The sequence below is a fragment of the Geotrypetes seraphini genome, chromosome 12, assembly GCF_902459505.1.
Source record: "Geotrypetes seraphini chromosome 12, aGeoSer1.1, whole genome shotgun sequence".
Lineage (NCBI taxonomy): Eukaryota > Metazoa > Chordata > Amphibia > Gymnophiona > Dermophiidae > Geotrypetes > Geotrypetes seraphini.
The window spans coordinates 92455687-92475853 of record NC_047095.1 but is presented as its reverse complement, the minus strand read 5'-3'; the positions used below and the strand labels follow the sequence as shown (position 1 = coordinate 92475853).

The window sequence follows — 20167 nt, the reverse complement described above, 5'->3', positions numbered from 1 at the left end:
AATAGCGTTTTTAGCACAGGGAGCTCCTATGAGCTTCTGGAGTAGCGTGGCTCCCTGTGCTAAAAAAACGCTATCACGGTCTAGTAAAAGGGGAGGGGGTAAATATTTAAATGCATAGTTATCAATATGAGCTACAGTTAAGACATTCTTATTGTGGGCTTTAAGATGTAACAAGGTCTCAGTGCATAAAACAGTAGCCCACATTAATAACTTCCTCACCTCAATTAATATGTTTGCCACATTCTTATTTACATTGGCCTGATTTGTTTTGGACTCATACCCATCCAGTCTCTCCTGAGTTAGCATACAATATACTTTGATTCTCAACACCACATGGCTTTCCCACTTCTGGACCCAACATGATTTTTGCCTGATTCTGGTTCAGGTTTCCTAAAATAATCATAGCTTTAATGCATTAACCAAATAAGAATCCAAATGTCTCTTCAGGCAGTTGTTCATGAGTCACAATTAAATTTAAAAGAGGTCTGAGGACACAAACAATACTAGAATTTTATTTCCTTCTTCCCCACTCCCTAGCCATGGTACTTTAGTTGAACAAATAATATATAATCTTTATATCTAGAAAAATGTGAGGATATAAATGTAACAGATAATTCCTTTTGTATCTTAGGTGCTTCAACATGTTCGTCTGCCACTACTTAGTCCTAAGTTTCTGGTTGGAACAGTCGGCTCCGATCCTCTCATTAAAAGCGATGAAGAATGTAGGTATGTTTGCCCGATCTCTGAAAATCATGTCTTCACATGATTACAGTTTGATAAGATCTGCATCAGGACTGAACTTTGTAATCCTCATCCACTTGGGAATCACTGTTTGCCTGAAATGACAAATTTTGGTTGGAGAGGGGAGTATGGAAAATAATTTTCTTTACTGAAAGATGGTGCTATTATTGTTTGTTGTTCAATGTGGGCACCTATCAAGGTTAGCTGGTTGTGAGGCAGACTCTGGGAATTAATTGGAATTAATTACATTCAATGTGAGGGATGACTTTAGTATACAAACCTGTTGAAAGCCTGAGCCAAAAGCCCAAACTAGTTGTTTAGAGAGAGCCCAAATATCTGAACATAAATTGAACTTCAGGGCATTACTGCTTCAGTATTATATGCTCCTAGCAGGAGATAGCATAATAGAAAACCACATTCTGTAGAAAGTGGTAATAAGAACATAAGAATTGCCGCTGCTGGGTCAGACCAGTGGTCCATCGTACCCAGCAGTCCGCTCATGCGGCGGCCCTTAGGTCAAAGACCAGTGCCCTATGAGACTAGCCTCACCTGCGTATGTTCCAGTTCAACAGGAACTTATCTAACTTTGTCTTGAATCCCTGGAGGGTGTTTTCACCTATAACAGCCTCCAGAAGAGCATTCCAGTTTTCTACCACTCTCTGGGTGAACATAAGAATTGCCGCTGCTGGGTCAGACCAATGGTCCACTCACACGGCGGCCCCAAGGTCAAGACCAGTGCTCCAAATGAGTCCAACCTCACCAGTTAGGCATGAATATGTCCAACTTTGTCTTGAAACCCTGGAGGGTGTTTTCCCGTATAATAGACTCCAGAAGAGCGTTCCAGTTTTCTACCACTCTCTGGGTGAAAAATAATTTCCTTACGTTTGTACGGAATCTATCCCCTTTCAACTTTAGAGAGTGTCCTCTCATTCTCCCTACCTTGGAGAGGGTGAACAGTCTGTCTTTCTCTACTAAGTCTATTTCCTTCAGTATTTTAAATGTTTCGATCATGTCCCCTCGCAGTCTCCTCTTTTCAAGGGAGAAGAGGCCCAGTTTCTCTAATCTCTCGCTGTACGGCAACTCCTCCAGCCCCTTATCCATTTTAGTCGTCCATCTTTGGACCCTTTCGAGTAGTACCATATCCTTCTTCATGGATGCAGTACTCCAGGTGAGGGCGCACCATGGCCCGGTACAGCAGCATGATATGTATAATTGGATGAGTGAAGCTTTTTCAATACCTGATGCTGTATGTAAGATTGAGATTCACATTAGACTTTCTATAATGTAGCAGAAACATATATAGTAAAACCTTGGTTTGCGAGCATAATTCGTTCAAGAAACATGCTTGTAATCTAAAACACTCGTATATCAAAGTGAATTTCCTCATAAGAAATAATGGAAACTTAGGGCCCCTTTTACAAAGGTGCGCTATCGTTTTTAGCGTGCGCTAACCCCGCGCTACACAGAAAATACCAACGCCAGCTCTATGGAGGCGTTAGCATCTAGCGCGCATGCGGCATTGTAGCACGCGCTAAAACAGCTAGCGCACCTTCATAAAAGGAGCCTATAGACAATTCATTCCACAACCCAAAAACTTTAATACAAAATACTGTATAAAGTAAAAATATATATAGTAAAACAAATTAACCTGCATGTTACTTTTGAAAAGAATCGTGGCTGGTATGAGGGAGACTAGAGGGAGGAGAGATGAGGTTTCTTCATAGGGGCCATTGTTGCAGTACAGTTACAGTACTATAGAACAGTCACTACTCTCGGATTAAGTACAATCCCACAGCGTCAGAGAGAGAAGAACCATTGGCACAGTTGGGATGATGTGATGCATGTATACTGTACATACTCATATTGCAAGACTTCGCTTGTTTATCAAGTTAAAATTTAATAAAACATTTTGCTTATCTTGTAAAACACTCACACACTAAGTTACTCGCAAAATACAATGTTTTACTGTATCTTTATACCAAATATCCCTGAATTCCACAATAAATGACATCCAGTGGCAACACCGAGCTCTCTCTTACTTTCTCAGTGACCTGTCTCTTTACAAAATATCATATTTGTTAGCTCTGTTGTTCTCAACTGGTGTATGTGTGTGTGTGTTGCAAGCACCCACAAGATATGTCTCAGTGCCAGCACCCAAAGCAGTGGGTGGAGGTGGGGGGGGGGGGTTTACCCAGCATCTACTTTTGCCCTCAGCCCCCTTCTGGACTCCAGCACCTCACCTACTTCTGCTCTCAGGAATGCAGCCCCAGCACTCCCTGCAGATCCAGAGCTTCATCCTCTTCTGACCTTAGCTCCTTCTCCCCCAACATCTTTGCCAGCCCCTTCCACCAGTGGTCAAACCTTACCTCTTCACTGGCAGTGGCAGTCATAACAAACTGCCTGGGTTGAGCCGTAGTTTTTCCTCTGCAGCTGTCCCCACCCTCTGACACAATTTCCTATATATGTGAGGGCAGGACACGCTTCAGCTGGCCCAGGCAGTTTGTTATGACTGCTGCTGCTGGCTAAGAGGAAGAGTTTGACTGCTGAAGGAAGGGAACTGGCAAAGGAGAGGTTCTGAATTTGTTGTGGGGGGAGGAGCTGAGGTCAGAAGAGGGTGAAGCACTGGATCCATAGGAGGGGCTAGGGCATTGGAGTCATGGGACGGGGGGCTGAGGGCGGAAGTAGGTGAGGTATTGACAATGTCCCTGTAGTGGGAAGAAAGAAACTGGGGCCTGTATGCTTTGAAAAAGAAAAATTCCCAGACCACAAAGGTAGAAAAAAGTTTTATTTTAAATTTATTAGGTGGAATATATTTAAGTTTAGGAAATGTGTATTTTGTTTAGTAGAAGTGGAAATGCATTTCTGTTTTTATTTCTCCCAAGTTGTGGTACAAGGGACGTTCAATAATTTATCTACCTGAGTATGAAAAAAAAAGTAGTAAGTGTGTTGCGGCTCAGTGTGAGTCTAACATTCCAAGAAACAGGATGTCAGAAGAGTCCACATGCGAATCAAGTAAGAAACTACTAGATTTGGCGCACCATTCAGTGATAAAATTTCACACAAAAGAAGGGAAAAAGCCAAAGGAGATCCATTACTGAAAATTATGGCAAGTCTGTCCCTTCACACTACAAAGTAAAATGTAAGTTTAAGTGGGGTAGAGAGTCCATTGAAGATGACCTGTGGAAGCAACTTCCATAGAAATGTTGCGAGAAAGTCAAAGATTTCATTTTGTCAGACACAAATTCTCGGCAGGTACAGTTTGGAAATTAATTCATGAAAAGTTGAGCATATCCAAAGTTAATGCAAGATGGGTTCAAAGAATGTTGAGGCAATGTCAGAAGGCCGTGAGGCTCCAGTATTGTAGGAAAACGTGGAGATGCTCTGTAATAACCAAGTGAATTTTTTTTCATCATTTGATGATTGGAGATGAGACTTGGGTTTATTACATAGATCCTGAGTCCAAAATGGAGTCAAGGCAGTGGAAACTCAAGTCATCCCCCACCCCCAAAAAGTTCAAGACAGAAAACTCTGCAGGCAGGCAAAGTCATGGCAACTGTCTTCTGGGATGATTACATTAGTGAAGACTTTTGCTTCTGGATTTCACACAAGACAACCATACCTGGAGAGAGTTATGCCAATACAATGATCGCTTTGTGGAAGTCAAGGTGAAAAGACGAGGAAAACTCACAACAGGCATGCTGCTGCTTCATGACATAAGAATTGCCGCTGCTGGGTCAGACCAGTGGTCCATTGTGCCCCACAGTCCGCTCGCGCAGCGGCCCTTAGGTCAAAGACCAGTGCCCTATTTGAGTCTAGTCTTACCTGTGTACGTTCTGGTTCAGCAGGAACTTATCTAACCTTTTCTTGAATCCCTAAAGGGTGCTTTCCCCTATAACAGCCTCTGGAAGAGCGTTCTAGATTTCTACCATTCTCTGAGTGAAGAAGAACTTCCTTACGTTTGTACGGAATCTATCCCCTTTTAACTTTAGAGAGTGCCCTCTCGTTCTCTCCACCTTGGAGAGGGTGAACAATCTCTCTTTCTCTACTAGGTCAATTCCCTTCAATATCTTGAATGTTTCGATCATGTCCCCTTTCAGTCTCCTCTTTCAAGGGAGAAGAGGCCTAGTTTCTTTAGGTTCTCCTTGTATGGCAACTCCTCCAGTCCCTTAACCATTTTTGTCACTCTTCTCTGGACCCTTTCGAGTAGGACGGTGTCCTTTATCATGTACGGTGACCAGTGTTGAAAGTAGTATTCCAGGTGGGGGTGTACCATGGCCCGGTACAGTGGCATGATAACCTACTCAGATCTGTTTGTGATCCCCTTCTTAATCATTTCTAGCATTCTGTTCGTCCTTTTTGCCGCCACGCATTGCGCGGTCGGCTTCATTGATTTGTCTACAAGTACTCCCAAGTCCCTTTCCTGGGGGCTCTCTCCGAGTACAGCACTGGACATCTTGTATTCGTGCATATGATTTTTGTTACCGACATGCATCATCTTGCACTTATTCACATTGAACTTCATTTGCCATTTCGCAGCCCATTCCTCGAGTGTGTTTGTCTCATTGTAGGGTTTCGCAATCCTTCTGTGTCCTCGCTACTCTGAATAACTTTGTATTGTCCACAAATTTAATCACCACACTCATCATACCAATTTACAGGTCGTTTATAAATATGTTGAAGAGCACCGAACCCTGCGGCACTTCACTCGTGACACTTTTCCAGTCCGAATATTGTCCATTTACCCCCACTCTCTGTTTCCTATCCGCCAACCAGTTTTTAATCCACGTGAGTATATCACCCTCGATTCCATGGCTCACAATTTTTCGAAGTAGACATTCATACGGGACCTTGTCGAACGCCTTCTGAAAATCTAAATAGACAAGGGTGACCTGGTTGAGATTGTATATCTGCCTGTTTACTCCCTTGAAGAAGTGCAGTAAATTTGTCAAGCAAGATCTTCCTTTGCTGAAGCCATGCTGGCTGGTTCTCATTGTGTCCATCAAGGTGATCAATGATGTGGTTCTTTATCAGCGCCTCTACCATCTTTCCCGGTACTGAAGTCAGACACACTGGTCTGTAGTTTCCTGGATCTCCCTTCGAACCTTTCTTGAAGATCGGCGTAATATTTGCCACTTTCCAGTCTTCCAGAATCCTTCCTGATTTGATCGACAGATTGGCTATTAGTTGAAGCAGTTCAGCTATAACCCCTTTCAGTTCCTTGATTACCCTCGGGTGGATGTCATCTGGTCCTGGGGCATCGTCATCTGGTTTCGGGGCATTGGTTCACATGTCATGATAATCATAGGCTGCCATCCAAGAATGTGAGTTTCAGCAGCTTAACCATCCACCCTACAGTTCTGACCTGGCTCCCTCGCATTATTTCCTTTTCCGAGTTTTGAAGAAATCTCTCCGTGATTTTCAAGTGATGAAAAAGTCAAGGAAGCTGTGACGTACTGGTTTGATGGACAAATAGAAGAATTATTTTCAAAGAGGTTAAAGTCATGGCAGGAAAAATGGATGAAGTGTATGGAGCTTTCGGGAGACTATATTGAAACCCAAACTGTTTTTGAAAACTCTTTTCTTTCCTACTGAGGTAGATAAATTATTGAACGCCCCTCATACATGCCTAGTTTGACTTCTTTGGATTCTCAGTTCAGTTTTTTGTATTTCATATTTGTATTTCAAATTTGTAATTCCTTGCTTTTTATTTGTTGTGGGTTTGTCTGTGTTTTTTGTGTTAAGGTGTGATATTCTGTTAGTATGTAGATATCTGTAGCAGCCACACTTTTTCCGATTTACTTGTAGTGGGTGTATTCATATTCTAAGGCCCTGTGTAATATTTGTAGTGCTGCTTGTTCTTAGGTTAAGGTTCATGTTGTTTTGAATCATAGAAATCAGTGTTATTGCTGTATGGTACATTTGCTATATAGTTAGTATTTTTTTCAGGATTTATATTTCTCAACGTGCTTGGTTTTGGAGAAAAATTGCTATTACACTTCAAATGACGTACAAATCATTGTTTTATTTATTTCTAGATGGTCACTTTCCTGGAGAAAATGTGCTAATTATGATCTGTACCAGTTATTTTGGGTAGATAGAATATCTGGGGGTGCAGAACATGTTTACATTTAATTCAAAGGAATTGCCTTACTGTATCAAACCAAAGTCTATGATGGTCATATATGCAGTGTGTTACATATGTGAGCATCATCAGGTCTGTCCCTACCGAAAAATGGTTGAGAACCACTGGTTTAGCTGTAGTGGCAGTTTATCTGTAGAAGACTGGAATCTTGGTTTTTCCTGCTTGGGCAACTGATTGTTAAAAGGCTTCATAGCTGAGGAGGTCAAGCAGTCTCTTTAGACAGTTGGTCATCACTTGGACTCATTGAGATTCATTAACTACCCCAAATAACACCATGGAACTGTCACAGCTCCAGTACTTTGGAGCCATGCTATGCATTTGAGCCAATTAAGAGCTACCACTCTGGTAGCTATCATCAGAAATCTTATGAATAGATTATGTTCCTTAGCTCATTTTATCAATACATTGCTTAGACATGTGCTTTTTAAAGTGTATGTCATGCCTCTGTATTTGTTGGCTTAATGGATACTGAGATTCCAGTGTGATCAGTTAATATACTCCCTCTGTCAACAGATTACAAGGGTGCTTTCTTGTAATTATTCAAGATCTCATTTCATTAGCCTCAACACCAATTAATGCTGACCTTAGTTCTTCTAATATGGAATACGATAGGAAGCGTGTGCTTTTTTTGTAAGGGAGTAGAGGTAGGGGAGTAAAGAGAGATAATAAAATCCCTTCATTTGAAGGGAAAATTGTCTGCTGAAATTACATCTGAGTTAGACACAGTATATAGTGATGCGTCTCCTTCATTTTCAATGGTGAAAGCGTCCGAGTTTAAACGTGGCCGGACAAGCATTGTTGGTGAAGGATGCTCCGGACATCCAAAAACGACAACAACCAATAAAATGGTTGATGAAGTTCATTGAATTGTGATGGGAAATCACCAATTGACCCTAGAGGAGATTACAGAGGCTGATGGCATTTAATCTAAACATGTACACACCGTTCTACACAAATATTTAGGCATGAGGAAGTTGAGTGCATGATGGGTGCCGCGTGTCTAACCATCAACCAAAAACTAGTTTGACTGAGCATTTCAAAAACATGTCTTGAGCGTTTTAAGCGCAATGAGAATGAATTTTTGTTGTGTTTTGTGGCTGCTTATGTGTGCACATACTCACAAAAATGTCTATAATGTGCCTAAGCACTGTTCTGTAAATACATGAACTATCTTGCATAGCATGTGTTTCCAAGTGGGGATGGAGCATGGGTAGAACATAGGCAGGGATCCCAATTATACAGGTAACTTACAGATATTATTAAATTGGGTGGGCTGATGATACCAGGTTATATTAATATTCTATAATGGAACTTTGGATCCATTATAGTATAGACTTCTACCACCAGCATAAAATGATATTTGCTTTTTTTTGGTGCCTCTGAAAGGATATAGACAGAGTAGAGGCAGAATGAGGATGGTTTTCAGTGGAATTGGCCTGGATAACTAAGCAATAACCTTGGCAAATTCTCCAATTTGAATTTTTCTCTACTCAGTGGCTAAAAGTGTATGAGTAGCTTTTACTACTCATGTAGTTGTGGTGAAAAAGGCAATTTCAGGAAATTACCCAAAACGCTGTTATTTGTAAAAGCTTTTTTCTAGATATTGATCCCCCATGACTGCTGACGTTTGAAAATTTTTTCATGATTGTTTGTATAAGCTTTATCTGGCTTTTATACTTTCACTGCTGATTTTCTGAGGATTATTTGTTTTATAGAATTATTTATGTAACATTATGTAAACCGTTTAGATTTTAAACAGTATAGAAATTTTAAAAATAAAATAATAAATAAATAATTTCTTTTGTGATATAATCTGGATTTATGCAGCATATCTGAATGTATAGTTTTCTGACTGAGAAGCCTTGATTCCTGGTGTGGGTAATGTTGATGTGAATTTTGAAAACATGAAAACATTTTGAGCAATGCCTAGTATTGGTATGAACTTTAAGAAAAACCATTTATCCTTCCATACAGAGACCTGGTGGATGAAGCAAAAAACTACCTCCTCTTGCCCCAGGAGCGCCCTCTGATGCAAGGACCAAGAACCCGCCCACGTAAACCTATCCGCTGTGGGGAAGTGCTGTTTGCAGGTACATCAATTCTGCATTTAGAGCAATGAGAAATGTTTTTATTACACCGTTTGAGCAACCACATTAGCTCTCACAAAAAATCACGGTACTGCCTGCAATCACAATAAACATCACTCCTTATAAAAATGAAATCTTTTCTTCCAGCAGACTGCAAATGATCCATTAAATGTCTTTCCTGTTTCATTTTACTCTCTTATGATTTACTGGCTTCCAGTGGCTCAAAACAAATATTGGTAAAGTTTTATAGGTCACTACTGATAAGCCCAAGGGTTAAAAAGGTACAGTGTGGGGAGGCAGTTCTATATTGAGTTCTACCATTTAGGCACCCCGATTCCTGGTGAAAGCCTATTCTGTAATGATATCTTGACACCTAGATTCCATTATAGAAAGCTAACTTAACCCAGCATTGACATATCTGCAGTTACATCAGCCACTGACCTGGCAAAACAGCAGTCATGTAAATGTGGCAGGTACACATGTAATATGCATATAAGTTGGAGCTCTATCCAGGTATACACTCCTTGCATTTCCACACTATATACCACTTACATGCACTCTTACGGCATAGCACTTAAGTGTCCTGCCCCCCCCCCCCATCTTCACACGCTTCTTCCCCACCAATCTCCTGCTGCGCGCGCCACTTCCCTTCCTCCATACCTCTGTAACGTTCCTGGCGTGAGCAGCAACCCCCAAGCTGCAATCACGCCAGTGTTGGCTCTTCCTCTGATGTCACTTCCTAGGCACAGACAGGTCCAGGAAGTGACATCAGATTAAATATTGAACTAAGGCCAGTACTGGGCAGACTTGCACGGTCTGTGTCTGTATATGGCCGTTTGGTGGAGGATGGGCTAGGGAGGGCTTCAATGGCTGGGAGGGTGTAGATGGGCTGGAGTAAGTCTTAACAGAGATTTCGGCAGTTGGAACCCAAGCACAGTACAGGGTAAAGCTTTGGATTCTTGCCCAGAAATAGCTAAGAAGAAAAAATAAAAAAATTTAAATTGAATCAGGTTGGGCAGACTGTATGGACCATTCGGGTCTTTATCTGCCATCATCTACTATGTTATGTTACTATGTTATCAAAGGAAGAGACGTTGCGGGTTGTTGCTCACACCAGGAACATTACAGAAGTACAGGGGAAGGGAAGTAGCGCACTTGCACACCAGTGAGGGGGAGTGGATGGAGCATGGGAGGTGGTGGAGGACAGGTACCAGCGCCCGGGGTGGTCCGTCCCCTCCTTACTACACCACTTCATACCAGGGGTGTGAAATTGCAGTTATAGCATTGCCTCTTATAAGTCTACTCTGTGATTTTCCAGATCATAGATTACCTGTGGGCTGTTTTTACAGTCAGATTATTACATACTAAAATTCTTCCATTCCACAAAATTGTATAATCATTCTAAATTTTTTGCTAGCTTTGACCTTGTTTGTCATTCTATAATATAATAAAGCATAATGTACCTGAATTTTATTCCTGGGAGAATTTGGACAGTTAGATCAAAAGAAGCATAAGCCAAGAGGTGGGAGGAGCCCTCACCAGTTCATTTGCTCCCACATTGCTGCACTGCCATGGAACAGCTGATAAGTTCTATCAACAGGTGTCTTCATGTTGGAAACATGGGATGCCTCTTATTTGGTTCTGTTCTCATGAAAGTGAGATTGAAAGCTTGGCACTGCATGGCTCAAATTCCCTAAGAAGAATACAGTGCTGGAATATATCTGCTGTGCTGGAGCAATGCAGGAAGATTGCTGCTGTTATAGGAGTTAAGAGTGGCCACCTCTCTGCTTTGGGTGGCCAACTGGGTGTCTGCATATTTGGTTGCTGGGAGAGAGACAAACTGACTGGCTGCTTGTGTGAATGGGGAAGCAGGCTGGCTGGCTGGATGCCTGCATGGTTCCTACCCTTGCTACACCACTGCAAGTTTCATCAGTATTTTAGAACAGAATACAAAAGAACTTCACTGCATGCATACAGAATAAACATCCATGTTAGAAAAATAAATATATAATATCAATGGGTTCTAAGCCATCAAATAACAAGTTATATGCCAGTAGATCACCATTTATGTTACACAATGGCAATACTGGTTAAAGAAATGTGGTAGCAGGAAAGGGAACAGTGCAATCTGAATTTGCTGTAACATACATGTGTATCTGTATTTTTCTTAATTTCATTTTATAATTGTAAACCGCCTTGACTTGCCCTGCAAATAAGGTGGTATAGCGAATTTTAATAAAGGATAGCTTTGTGACCTTTGAAACATAACTGGTTATTATCCCAATGCTGCCACAAGTTCCTAGAGAAAAAGTTCATAGTCTGCTATTGAGTCATTCATGGGGGAAGTCACTGCTTGCCCTGGGATCAGTAGCATGGAATGTTGCTACTATTTGGGATTCTGGAATCTTGTTACTCTTCGGAATTCCAGAATGTTACTACTATTTGAGTTTCTGACAGGTACTTGTCACCTGGATTGGCCACTGTTAGAAAAAAGATACTGGGCTAGATGGACCATTGGTCTGACACAGTATGGCTATTCTTATATTCTTATGTTGCAGTTGCACATGGTGCAAATATCTGCTCCAGCACAGATGGTCTCAGCCCAGTCAGAGCAACTTCCTAAGGCTTCATCGAGGGACCATTCTTGGACTCCACACCATCAGTGTTCTCCGAGGAGATATCCTTCATCCTCCATGGAACAGAATTCTTCACATTCTCGGCATTCTTCTAGAAGATCACATTGACGCTCTCCTCCATTCTGTGCCCTGATGCTCGGCCTTACACCTGTCTTGATGCTCTACATGTCCGAGGCCTGATTTCAAGAAGCATGATTCTGATTTATCTCCTCGTTCATTGTCTGATTACCTAGAAATTTCTGCAGAATCCTTCAGACCTGACTACCTCCTCGTAGAAGATCCCAACCAAAAAGCCTGTCTTTCATAATATACATCAGACAAATAGGGCATACTCTTCCTATAAATATGGAATTGTAGACGGAGCCTAGAGCAGAGCTAATGGAAACTCTGGAGTACAAAGAGTAGCCCAAGGATTGTGTCATATTACCTCTTCATAATTTAATGACAGAGGCCTTGTTTAAAAATTGAGAGTAACTACTCTCCATTCCAGTAGCCCCACACAAATTAGACACCTTATATAGGATCTGATCTTGCCCAGGCTTTGACAAACTACAATTACAGCACCAGTACTTGGTTGTGGAGTCAGCATTGAAAAAGGCAAATAGTTCCAGAACTTATGCCGGCACTTCACCAGGAAGAGAGGGTAGAACTCTGGATAGATCCTTAGAATGCTTTACATTCGAATTTGTTAGCCAAGAAAATTCTGAATTATAATTTCTATATGATATTCTACATGAAATCTCTTGTTTAGAAAATCTCTCTATGAGCAATATATTATCTCAGAATATCTAATTTCCTACCAACATCTCTCCAATGATCTTATGGAGACAAGGAAATACATGGTGTGGTCTATTTTTGACACTTTTGATTTATCCATTTTCATGCATTGACAAGGTATGACTTAGAATCTCTGACCTTGATGCCAGTGACAGGATTGCCTTTTCAACATCTCTTGCTTAAGAGATAATCTCTTTGGAGACCGTATAGAGCAGGGGGTGTCCAACTTGTCCCTTTCAGGTGGGATTTCAGGATTTCCACACTGATCATTCATGAGATCTATTTGCATATAATTGAGGCAGTGCATGCAAATGGATTTCATGCTTATTTTTTTGGAGAAATCATGAAAAACTGATTGGATTATGGCCCTTGAGGACCAAGCTTGGACACCCCTGGTATTGAGGAAGCTACACAGAAATTTAAAAAAACATATGGATTGCATGACTACTCTATCCTCTTCTAAGTCCACGTGAACTCAGATGTGTAAGAAATACTCCACCAGCTCCAGATGTCCCTAGTATTATATCAAGTGTGGATACACCAACCTTCCATGTCCTCTTGAGCACCTACTCATAGATGCCCCAGGCAGCAGAGAATGCAAAAGCCTCAATCACAACTATAGTCCAAACAGCAGCAGTCTTTTTGACCCATCCTACAGATCCTAGCCAGTGTTTCCTAACCTCTTCTTCAAGCTCTCCCCATAGGAGGTCAGATTGCCCACTATTGCCATCACTGGTCCATAATAACATCAGACCACTGGGTCCTTCAAATATTGAAACAAGGATATGCCCTTCATTTACAGAAAAATCTCCAAGAGATTCCTGTTTCAACTCTCATCAGAACACCTTCTTTCACCAGGAACTCTCATCCCTCCTGCTCACTGTCTTAGAACCAGTACCTCTGCAGGAGAGGGCCTGAGGATTCTACTTAAACTATTTCCTCATACCGAAAAATACTGGAGGAATTAATCCAATTTTAGACCTCTGCGCAATTGGTAAAGGAGAAATTTTGAATGGTCTTCCTGGGAACCCTATTACCACTGTTGGAAAAGAACGACTCTAGAGTTTGAAGAAGCCTACATACACATTCTCATCCCCCAGAGGAAATATGTACCTTCACCTTCAAATGGGAACATGCCACTTCCAGTACAAGGTACTTCCATTTAGGCTAGCATCAGCACCCAGATATTCACAAAATGTTTAGTGATAATGGCTGCAACCCTCTGCTCATACAGGTTCCACATCTTCTCTTATTTGGATGACTGATTGATCAAAGCTGCAAAGCCTCATCAAGCTCAACAGGCTGTGACTTCAACAGTAGAGATAACACAGTGACAGAATTTGTCACCGTCCCTGTCCCTGTGGATAACCTCGGGAAATTATCTGTGTCATTCTTTAGTGTCTCTCTCAACCTCAGTCCTTCTACATCAGCATTCTTCAAATCAAGGCTTGAGGGTCAATGGTTGTGCCCATTCATATTCTGATTCTTCCCTCTCTCCTTAAAGAATTACATAGGGATGGTTTCCCGCAGTGACAAATTCTGTCACCATGTCATTCTCTATTAACAGTAAATCTACTAGCCCTTCTTGGATTTGCAATCAATTACGAGAAATCCCTTCTCCAACCCACTCAAATTCTAGAGTTCATTGGAGCACTTCTGGACACAGCTCAGTCTTGTGCCTTTCTACCACAACAAAGGCTCCAAACTCTCTAATCCAGATCTGCCAGAAAGTCTTCAGAGCATAACTGCATGTCAAATGCTCCGACCTTCTGGGCTACATGGCATCCACTGTTCATGTGACTCCATTTGCCCTTCTTTATCTCAGGGAACCTCAGTGAACATTCTTGACCCAATGGTCTCAAGCCACCAGAGCACTTTCCCAATGCTTACAAGTGACCTCAGATCTTCATCAGTCCCTTCAGTGTTAGTTATCACAGGCCATTCTATCCAGGGGCCTTCTATTCCATATTCCACCACATCAAAAATATTTACAACGGATGCTTCCATGCTCGGTTGCAGAGCCCTTCTTGATGTTCTACATACACAGCTGGAATCCTCATAGGAAAGCTGTCCACATCAATCTCCTTGAGCTTTGAGCATTCGAGCAATCTACAATGCTGTATGCACATTCCAAGATTGCCTTCTCAATCAAATTCAAACAGACAACCAAGTAGCTATGTATAGACAGACAACCAAGTAACTATGTGCTTACATGAACAAAAAGGAGGAACAGGGACTCACCCATTTTACCAAGAGGTGTTTCGAATTTGGTCCTGAGCGATACCTCACAACATATTTCTGAAAGTGGTTTAGCTTGCAGGGAAACAAAGTATCTTAGTGGACAATTTGAGCAAACTTCTATAACCTCACGAGTGGTCACTCAACTGTTCTACGCCAGATATTCAAGGACTGGGGGGACTCTATTAGTGGATTTCTTTGCTTCCAAGTTTATTAAAAATATACTATCCCGTACCTAGTAGGTTGTCTTCAGGCTGGCTTACAATCTAAAATCCTTATATAATAAAGCAAAATTCAAATTCACAAAAATGACGGGAAAAGGAAATGAACTTCAACTTATGATAGAAAGCACAATCGCAAACTTCCAGTCTTCTGTTCCAGACTCTACATTTCCAGTCACTTGGAATCAAATGCCTTTCTCCTTGACTGGCAATACACATTTCTTTATGCTTTTCTTCCAATACCTCTACTCAGAAAGACTTTACTCAAACTTCATCAAGAACAGGCCACCATGATTTTCACAGTATCTCAGTGGCCGCTTCAACCCTCTACTCCTACAATTCTGTGTAAGGGGAACTCATCACACTGCAAGTCTTCCCAGTGTTGCTCACACAGAAGGAAGACTCTCTTCCCCATCCCAATCTACATTCATTAGCTCTCACAGAGTGGTAGCTCTCTCTGTTAATAGATGCTTTTCAACTATCTATACCAGTGTCAGATATTATTGAAGCCTCTGGTATTGCTATTATTTCAAGTGGACACATTTCTCAATCTGGTGTAATCTTAACTCACTCCAACCAATCACTTGTCCTCTCCCATTGGTTCTGGATTATCTTCTGCATCTCTCTATCTATGGTCTCAAAACTACTTCAGTTGGAGTTCATCTCAGTGCTATAAGTGCTTTCCATACAATCCAACCTTTACGTAGTTTCAATGTGGTTTAACAGTTAAAATTAGCAGATTGTTTTACAATAACCAACACATTTAATAACAATAAACATGATATATTGATTTACTTGAACAGTAGGATAAGCGGGGAAAGAAACAATTAGGGTAAAAACAGAAGGTAGGATAAAATAAAAAAATTAAAAGAGGTCTTAAAAAAAGACAGATCTCAGTAGGTTAAATAAATACCAAACTACCAATCAAGCCTCCTCCATTTACATGAGATCTCAATGTTATCCTTTCTGCACTAATGAAGCCTCCTTTTGAACCAGGGTTGTGGAGTTTCTGATACCCATGACTACGACTTCTTTGTATTTAATATGCTACTGTATTTTCCACATTGATTGAAGGAAGGCAACATACATGCCATTTAACAACAGAACTACTGGCTAGGAAGCTGACGCTCTACTGTATTGGCCAGTTTAAACAAATGACAAAAAAATGAAAACAATAAGGTTTTATTTATTGTTTTTTATCAAGTGGCTATAAAGTAGTAGTATAGAATGCATAAAAATCAGGAACAGGAACTTTACCAGTTTAAAAATATGAACCACATTCTTTGGTAGTTTTAAAACAAAAACAAAAGCTGGAAAACCTAAAACATATTAAATATATTAAACTATAAAATATATTAAACTATAAAATATAAAATATATTAAACTTGGAATATAGTTGTAGAGTAGAATAGCTGTTAAAATGCAATCCAAAACTAACTCGATGTAGTGTTGTTCTAAGAAACAGAATTGTTTCTGCCAGATCCTCTTTCATAGAAGCTCTTAAATCTGACTTGATTATTTTTAGAGCTGAAAATAGTCTTTCAACACTGACTTGCTGTTACGGTTCTAGCCACATCACTGATAATCTTGGGATAAACAAGGATGATTTCTACTGTCAGTTTCGATGAGTGTTCATTTCTACTTCTTTTAATTCTTAAAAAAAACTCCTGCTGGAATCTCTTTATTTGGACATTTTCTGGTCATTTATCTTTCATGCATATGCAACCTCACTTGATTGAATTCAATATAAGAAAAAAACCTAAAAGTTTTATTCAAAAATAAGCAATGGTTCAGAAGTTATATCTATTTTATGTGAAACGTAATTTCCCATGCAACATTTAAAAAATTTGCCCAGTTTTCGGCATAGATCGGCAAAAAATGCTCGCAAACAATGTGTTACTTGTGACTATTGTTTGTGAAATGGGAATTTGAACTTGCTGTATTTTTTAAATTATAATTTAAATTTATCAGGCGTCAGAGTCAGTACATTTTTATCAACTCTGACTCCAGGTATCCAAAATTGTCTCCGACTCCACAGCCCTGTTTTGAACTACTCGTATCTTCATTTCTCAAACATCTCACTTGGAAAGTAGTATTTCTCATATCTATCACATCTGCATGCCTAGTCCATGCACTTCAAGCACTTGTGTCAGATCCACCTTATATAACATTCTACCATGATAGGGTAGTTCTTTGCACTTATCCCAAATTCCTCCTAAAAGTTGTCTTGGAATTTCATATTAACTAATCTGTAGTGCTTCCTGTCTTATTTCCATGACCACACTCTTACCCTAATGAAGCAGCACGTCACACTTTGGACTGTAAGCATTCTCTTGCTTATTACTTGGATTGTACCAAACCTCACACATGTTCCACACAGCTGTTCCTGTCATTAATCCAAACAGACTAGAAGCTTCTGTCACCAAGAGAACCATCTCCACATGGTGGACTGTATCTCCTTTTGTTCTGCTTGGGCAGGGCTGATGTTGAAGGTCATGTCACTGCACATGAAGTTCAAGCATTGACAGGAGGGTACAATTGTTAATATTTGTTCATCTGTGTTTGTGTTGCTTATATGGCTGCCTTGTTGTTCACTGTTGAATATAAATAAGCAATTACAAAAAAAGTTCAAGCGATAAGTTCCACTCCCATTGAGGACATCTATAAAGCAGCCATCTGTTTCTTAGTTCATACATTCACATCACATTATTGTTTGGAGAATCATTCCAGATGGGCTAGTCCAGGGGTCTCAAAGTCCCTCCTTGAGGGCCGCAATCCAGTTGGGTTTTCAGGATTTCTCCAATGAATATGCATGAGAACTATGTGCAAGCACTGCTTTCAATACATATTCATTGGGGAAATTCTGAAAACTCAACTGGATTGCGGCCCTCAAGGAGGGACTTTGAGATCCCTGGGCTAGTCAGTTTGGTCAAGCAGTTCTACAAAATTTTATTTTCTACTTAAATTCCAACTTCCTTACCAATCCATTAGTTAGCCAGGTTCATGGTCATTATTAGTAACCCTCTTCTCAGAGACATGACCCTGGCAGCTAGGGAGTCCCATGTGTGAGAATAGGGTACCTACCTGCTTGTCCTTGGATAAATCATAGTTACCTGTAGCAGTTGTTATCCGAGGACAACAGTCAGATATTCTCACAACCTTCCCACCTCCCCTAGTTGGCTTCTTAGCTTTTTTACTGAACTGACGGCAGGTGGAAAGGAACTGGCATATGTGGTATGAACGACCTTCAAAAGACTTAAAAGTTACAGCACACTTTTTGACTGTCTGTACCAGGGCTCCATACATGATGTCACCCATGTTTCAAAATATATGCCTACTGTCTTCGGATAATACTTACTACAGGTGAGTAACTAAGTTTGGTCAAACTTACTATCTTTTAAAACCTCTGCTGACATCTGTGTACATCTGCTGTCTCTACAGAATGAGAAGCCTTTGCCTTCACTGCTAATGTCTCTCTTAGGATCTAAAGCACCCAGCACTATTCCAGTGCTCAGTCCTTATCTAACTCTTAGACACACATGACCTGGTTCTGGACCTTCAGCACATTGCTACCCAATCTTTGGCTTAGCATTGAATTATTTTCTGATTTTAGATCTGAGGTCTTTCACATGTCTGCAGTGTTGCTTGCTCTGAACTGGGTGTTCTCCCTTAAAATCCCTTTTATAAATGTTGTGTAATAGTATAGCATTTTACAGTCAGTAGTACTGCTGCCCGATACAGGAAAAAAATTTTTGATTCGATTAAGCCTATTGAATTGATTTTCCAAATTGATTTGATTCTCCTGCCCAATTGGGTATATTTTCAAACATCCTGGTGGGTTTATTTTATAGACTTTTCACCCACCCCACCCCCTTTGCCCTTTCCTACCACAAAAAAAAAAGACTTCTCCTCTCTGTAAAATCCTAGCTCATGTTTGCGGTCTAATGTGTACCAGCTCGGGCAGGGTACACATTTCAAATCTGACATAGTCATTATTCAAATCATGTTGGTCCCAGGCTCTGCGACAAACATCTTCTGATAACTCGCTTGTCAGGGTCTCCTGCCCATTTGTTGTTTTCTTCTTTCTCCGTGCTAACCATCCATCTTCTGTCTCTGTCCTCCCCTTCCGTTTCCCTTCCCTTCCCCAGAGGTCTGGCATCTTTCCTTTTTTTCATCTCCATCCCCACCACCCCAGGGTCCACCATCTCTTCCTTTCTCTTCCCAACTACCCTCCTATCCAGTATCTCTATCCCCTTCCCCAACCATCCCATGTGTCCAACTTCTCTCCTGTTGTCCAACTTTCTCCCTCTCTAATGTTTTTAGATCCATTATTTCTTTCCCCCCTCCCCCCCAGTCCGCCATATGCACATCTCTTTGGACCCCCCTCCATGTACTTCTATACCAGGGCCCCCCCCGAAGGCCTGCATATTCTCCACTTCTTTGTAGCGTCTTCCAGCCTCACTGTTTCACCTTCAGCTAATTAGGGCAGCCTGCAGAGGATTGCTGGTGCTGTAGCGATCCTAGCAGGCTGCTGTCAGCCTCTGCAGCACGTTCCCTCTGCCGCAGTCCCGCCTCTCCTCTGACCTCAGAGGCGAGATCGCGGCAGAGAGAATGTGCTGGGGAGGATGATGGCAGCCTGCTAGGATCGCTGCAGCACCGACGATTCTCTTCAGGCTACTCTAATTAGCTGAAGGTGAGTCAGGGAGGAAGCCGGAAGACACTACAAAGAGCACCTATGCACTGCAGCACTTCCTGACTGACCCTCCCCCCTCACCCCCTAAAGCAGGAGCAGCAGCGGCAGTGGAAGGCCAGCAAGAGGCAGCACTGCTGCTCCTGCTTTAGGAGATTGAATGAATTGACGAGCCCAATTAAAAAAAAAACAACAAAAAAAACCCCCTGAATCAATTAAAATTGGCAAATCGGGCAGCACTAGTCAGTAGATGATAGGGTCAATCTCTAGCTGCTCTGAGAGTGGTTGACATCTGGAATACTCTCCCAGGGGAGATTATTGCAGAATCGACAGTCCTAGGCTTCAAGGGCAAACTAGATGCATATCTCCTTGAGAGAGGCATATAAAGATATGGTTGGCTATAGGGTAAGCCAGGTGTATACCTGGCAGGGCCTCCGCGTGTGCGGATCACCGGACTTGATGGACCGAAGGTCTGATCCGGAGATGGCGCTTCTTATGTTCTTATGTTCTGAGATAGTGATGTGATGCTGAGAGACAATTCAGTTGCAGTTAGAACATAAAAATAGCCTTACTGGGTCAGACCAATGGTCTATCAAGCCCAGTATCCCGTTCTTATGGTGGCCAATCCAGGTCAC

At 41.3% G+C, this 20167-nt stretch overlaps 1 protein-coding gene across 4 annotated transcripts in view; it reads left to right on the top strand.

Moving 5' to 3' along the window:
* KLHL20 (kelch like family member 20) overlaps positions 1 to 20167 on the top strand; it is a 162469-nt gene that overhangs the window by 73660 nt on the left and 68642 nt on the right. For all 4 annotated transcript variants that reach the window (XM_033915423.1, XM_033915421.1, XM_033915424.1 and 1 more), the window contains 2 exons: positions 632 to 726; positions 8858 to 8973. In XM_033915423.1, coding sequence (XP_033771314.1) covers positions 632 to 726; positions 8858 to 8973 — 211 coding nt within the window. The remainder of the gene's footprint in view (positions 1 to 631; positions 727 to 8857; positions 8974 to 20167) is intronic.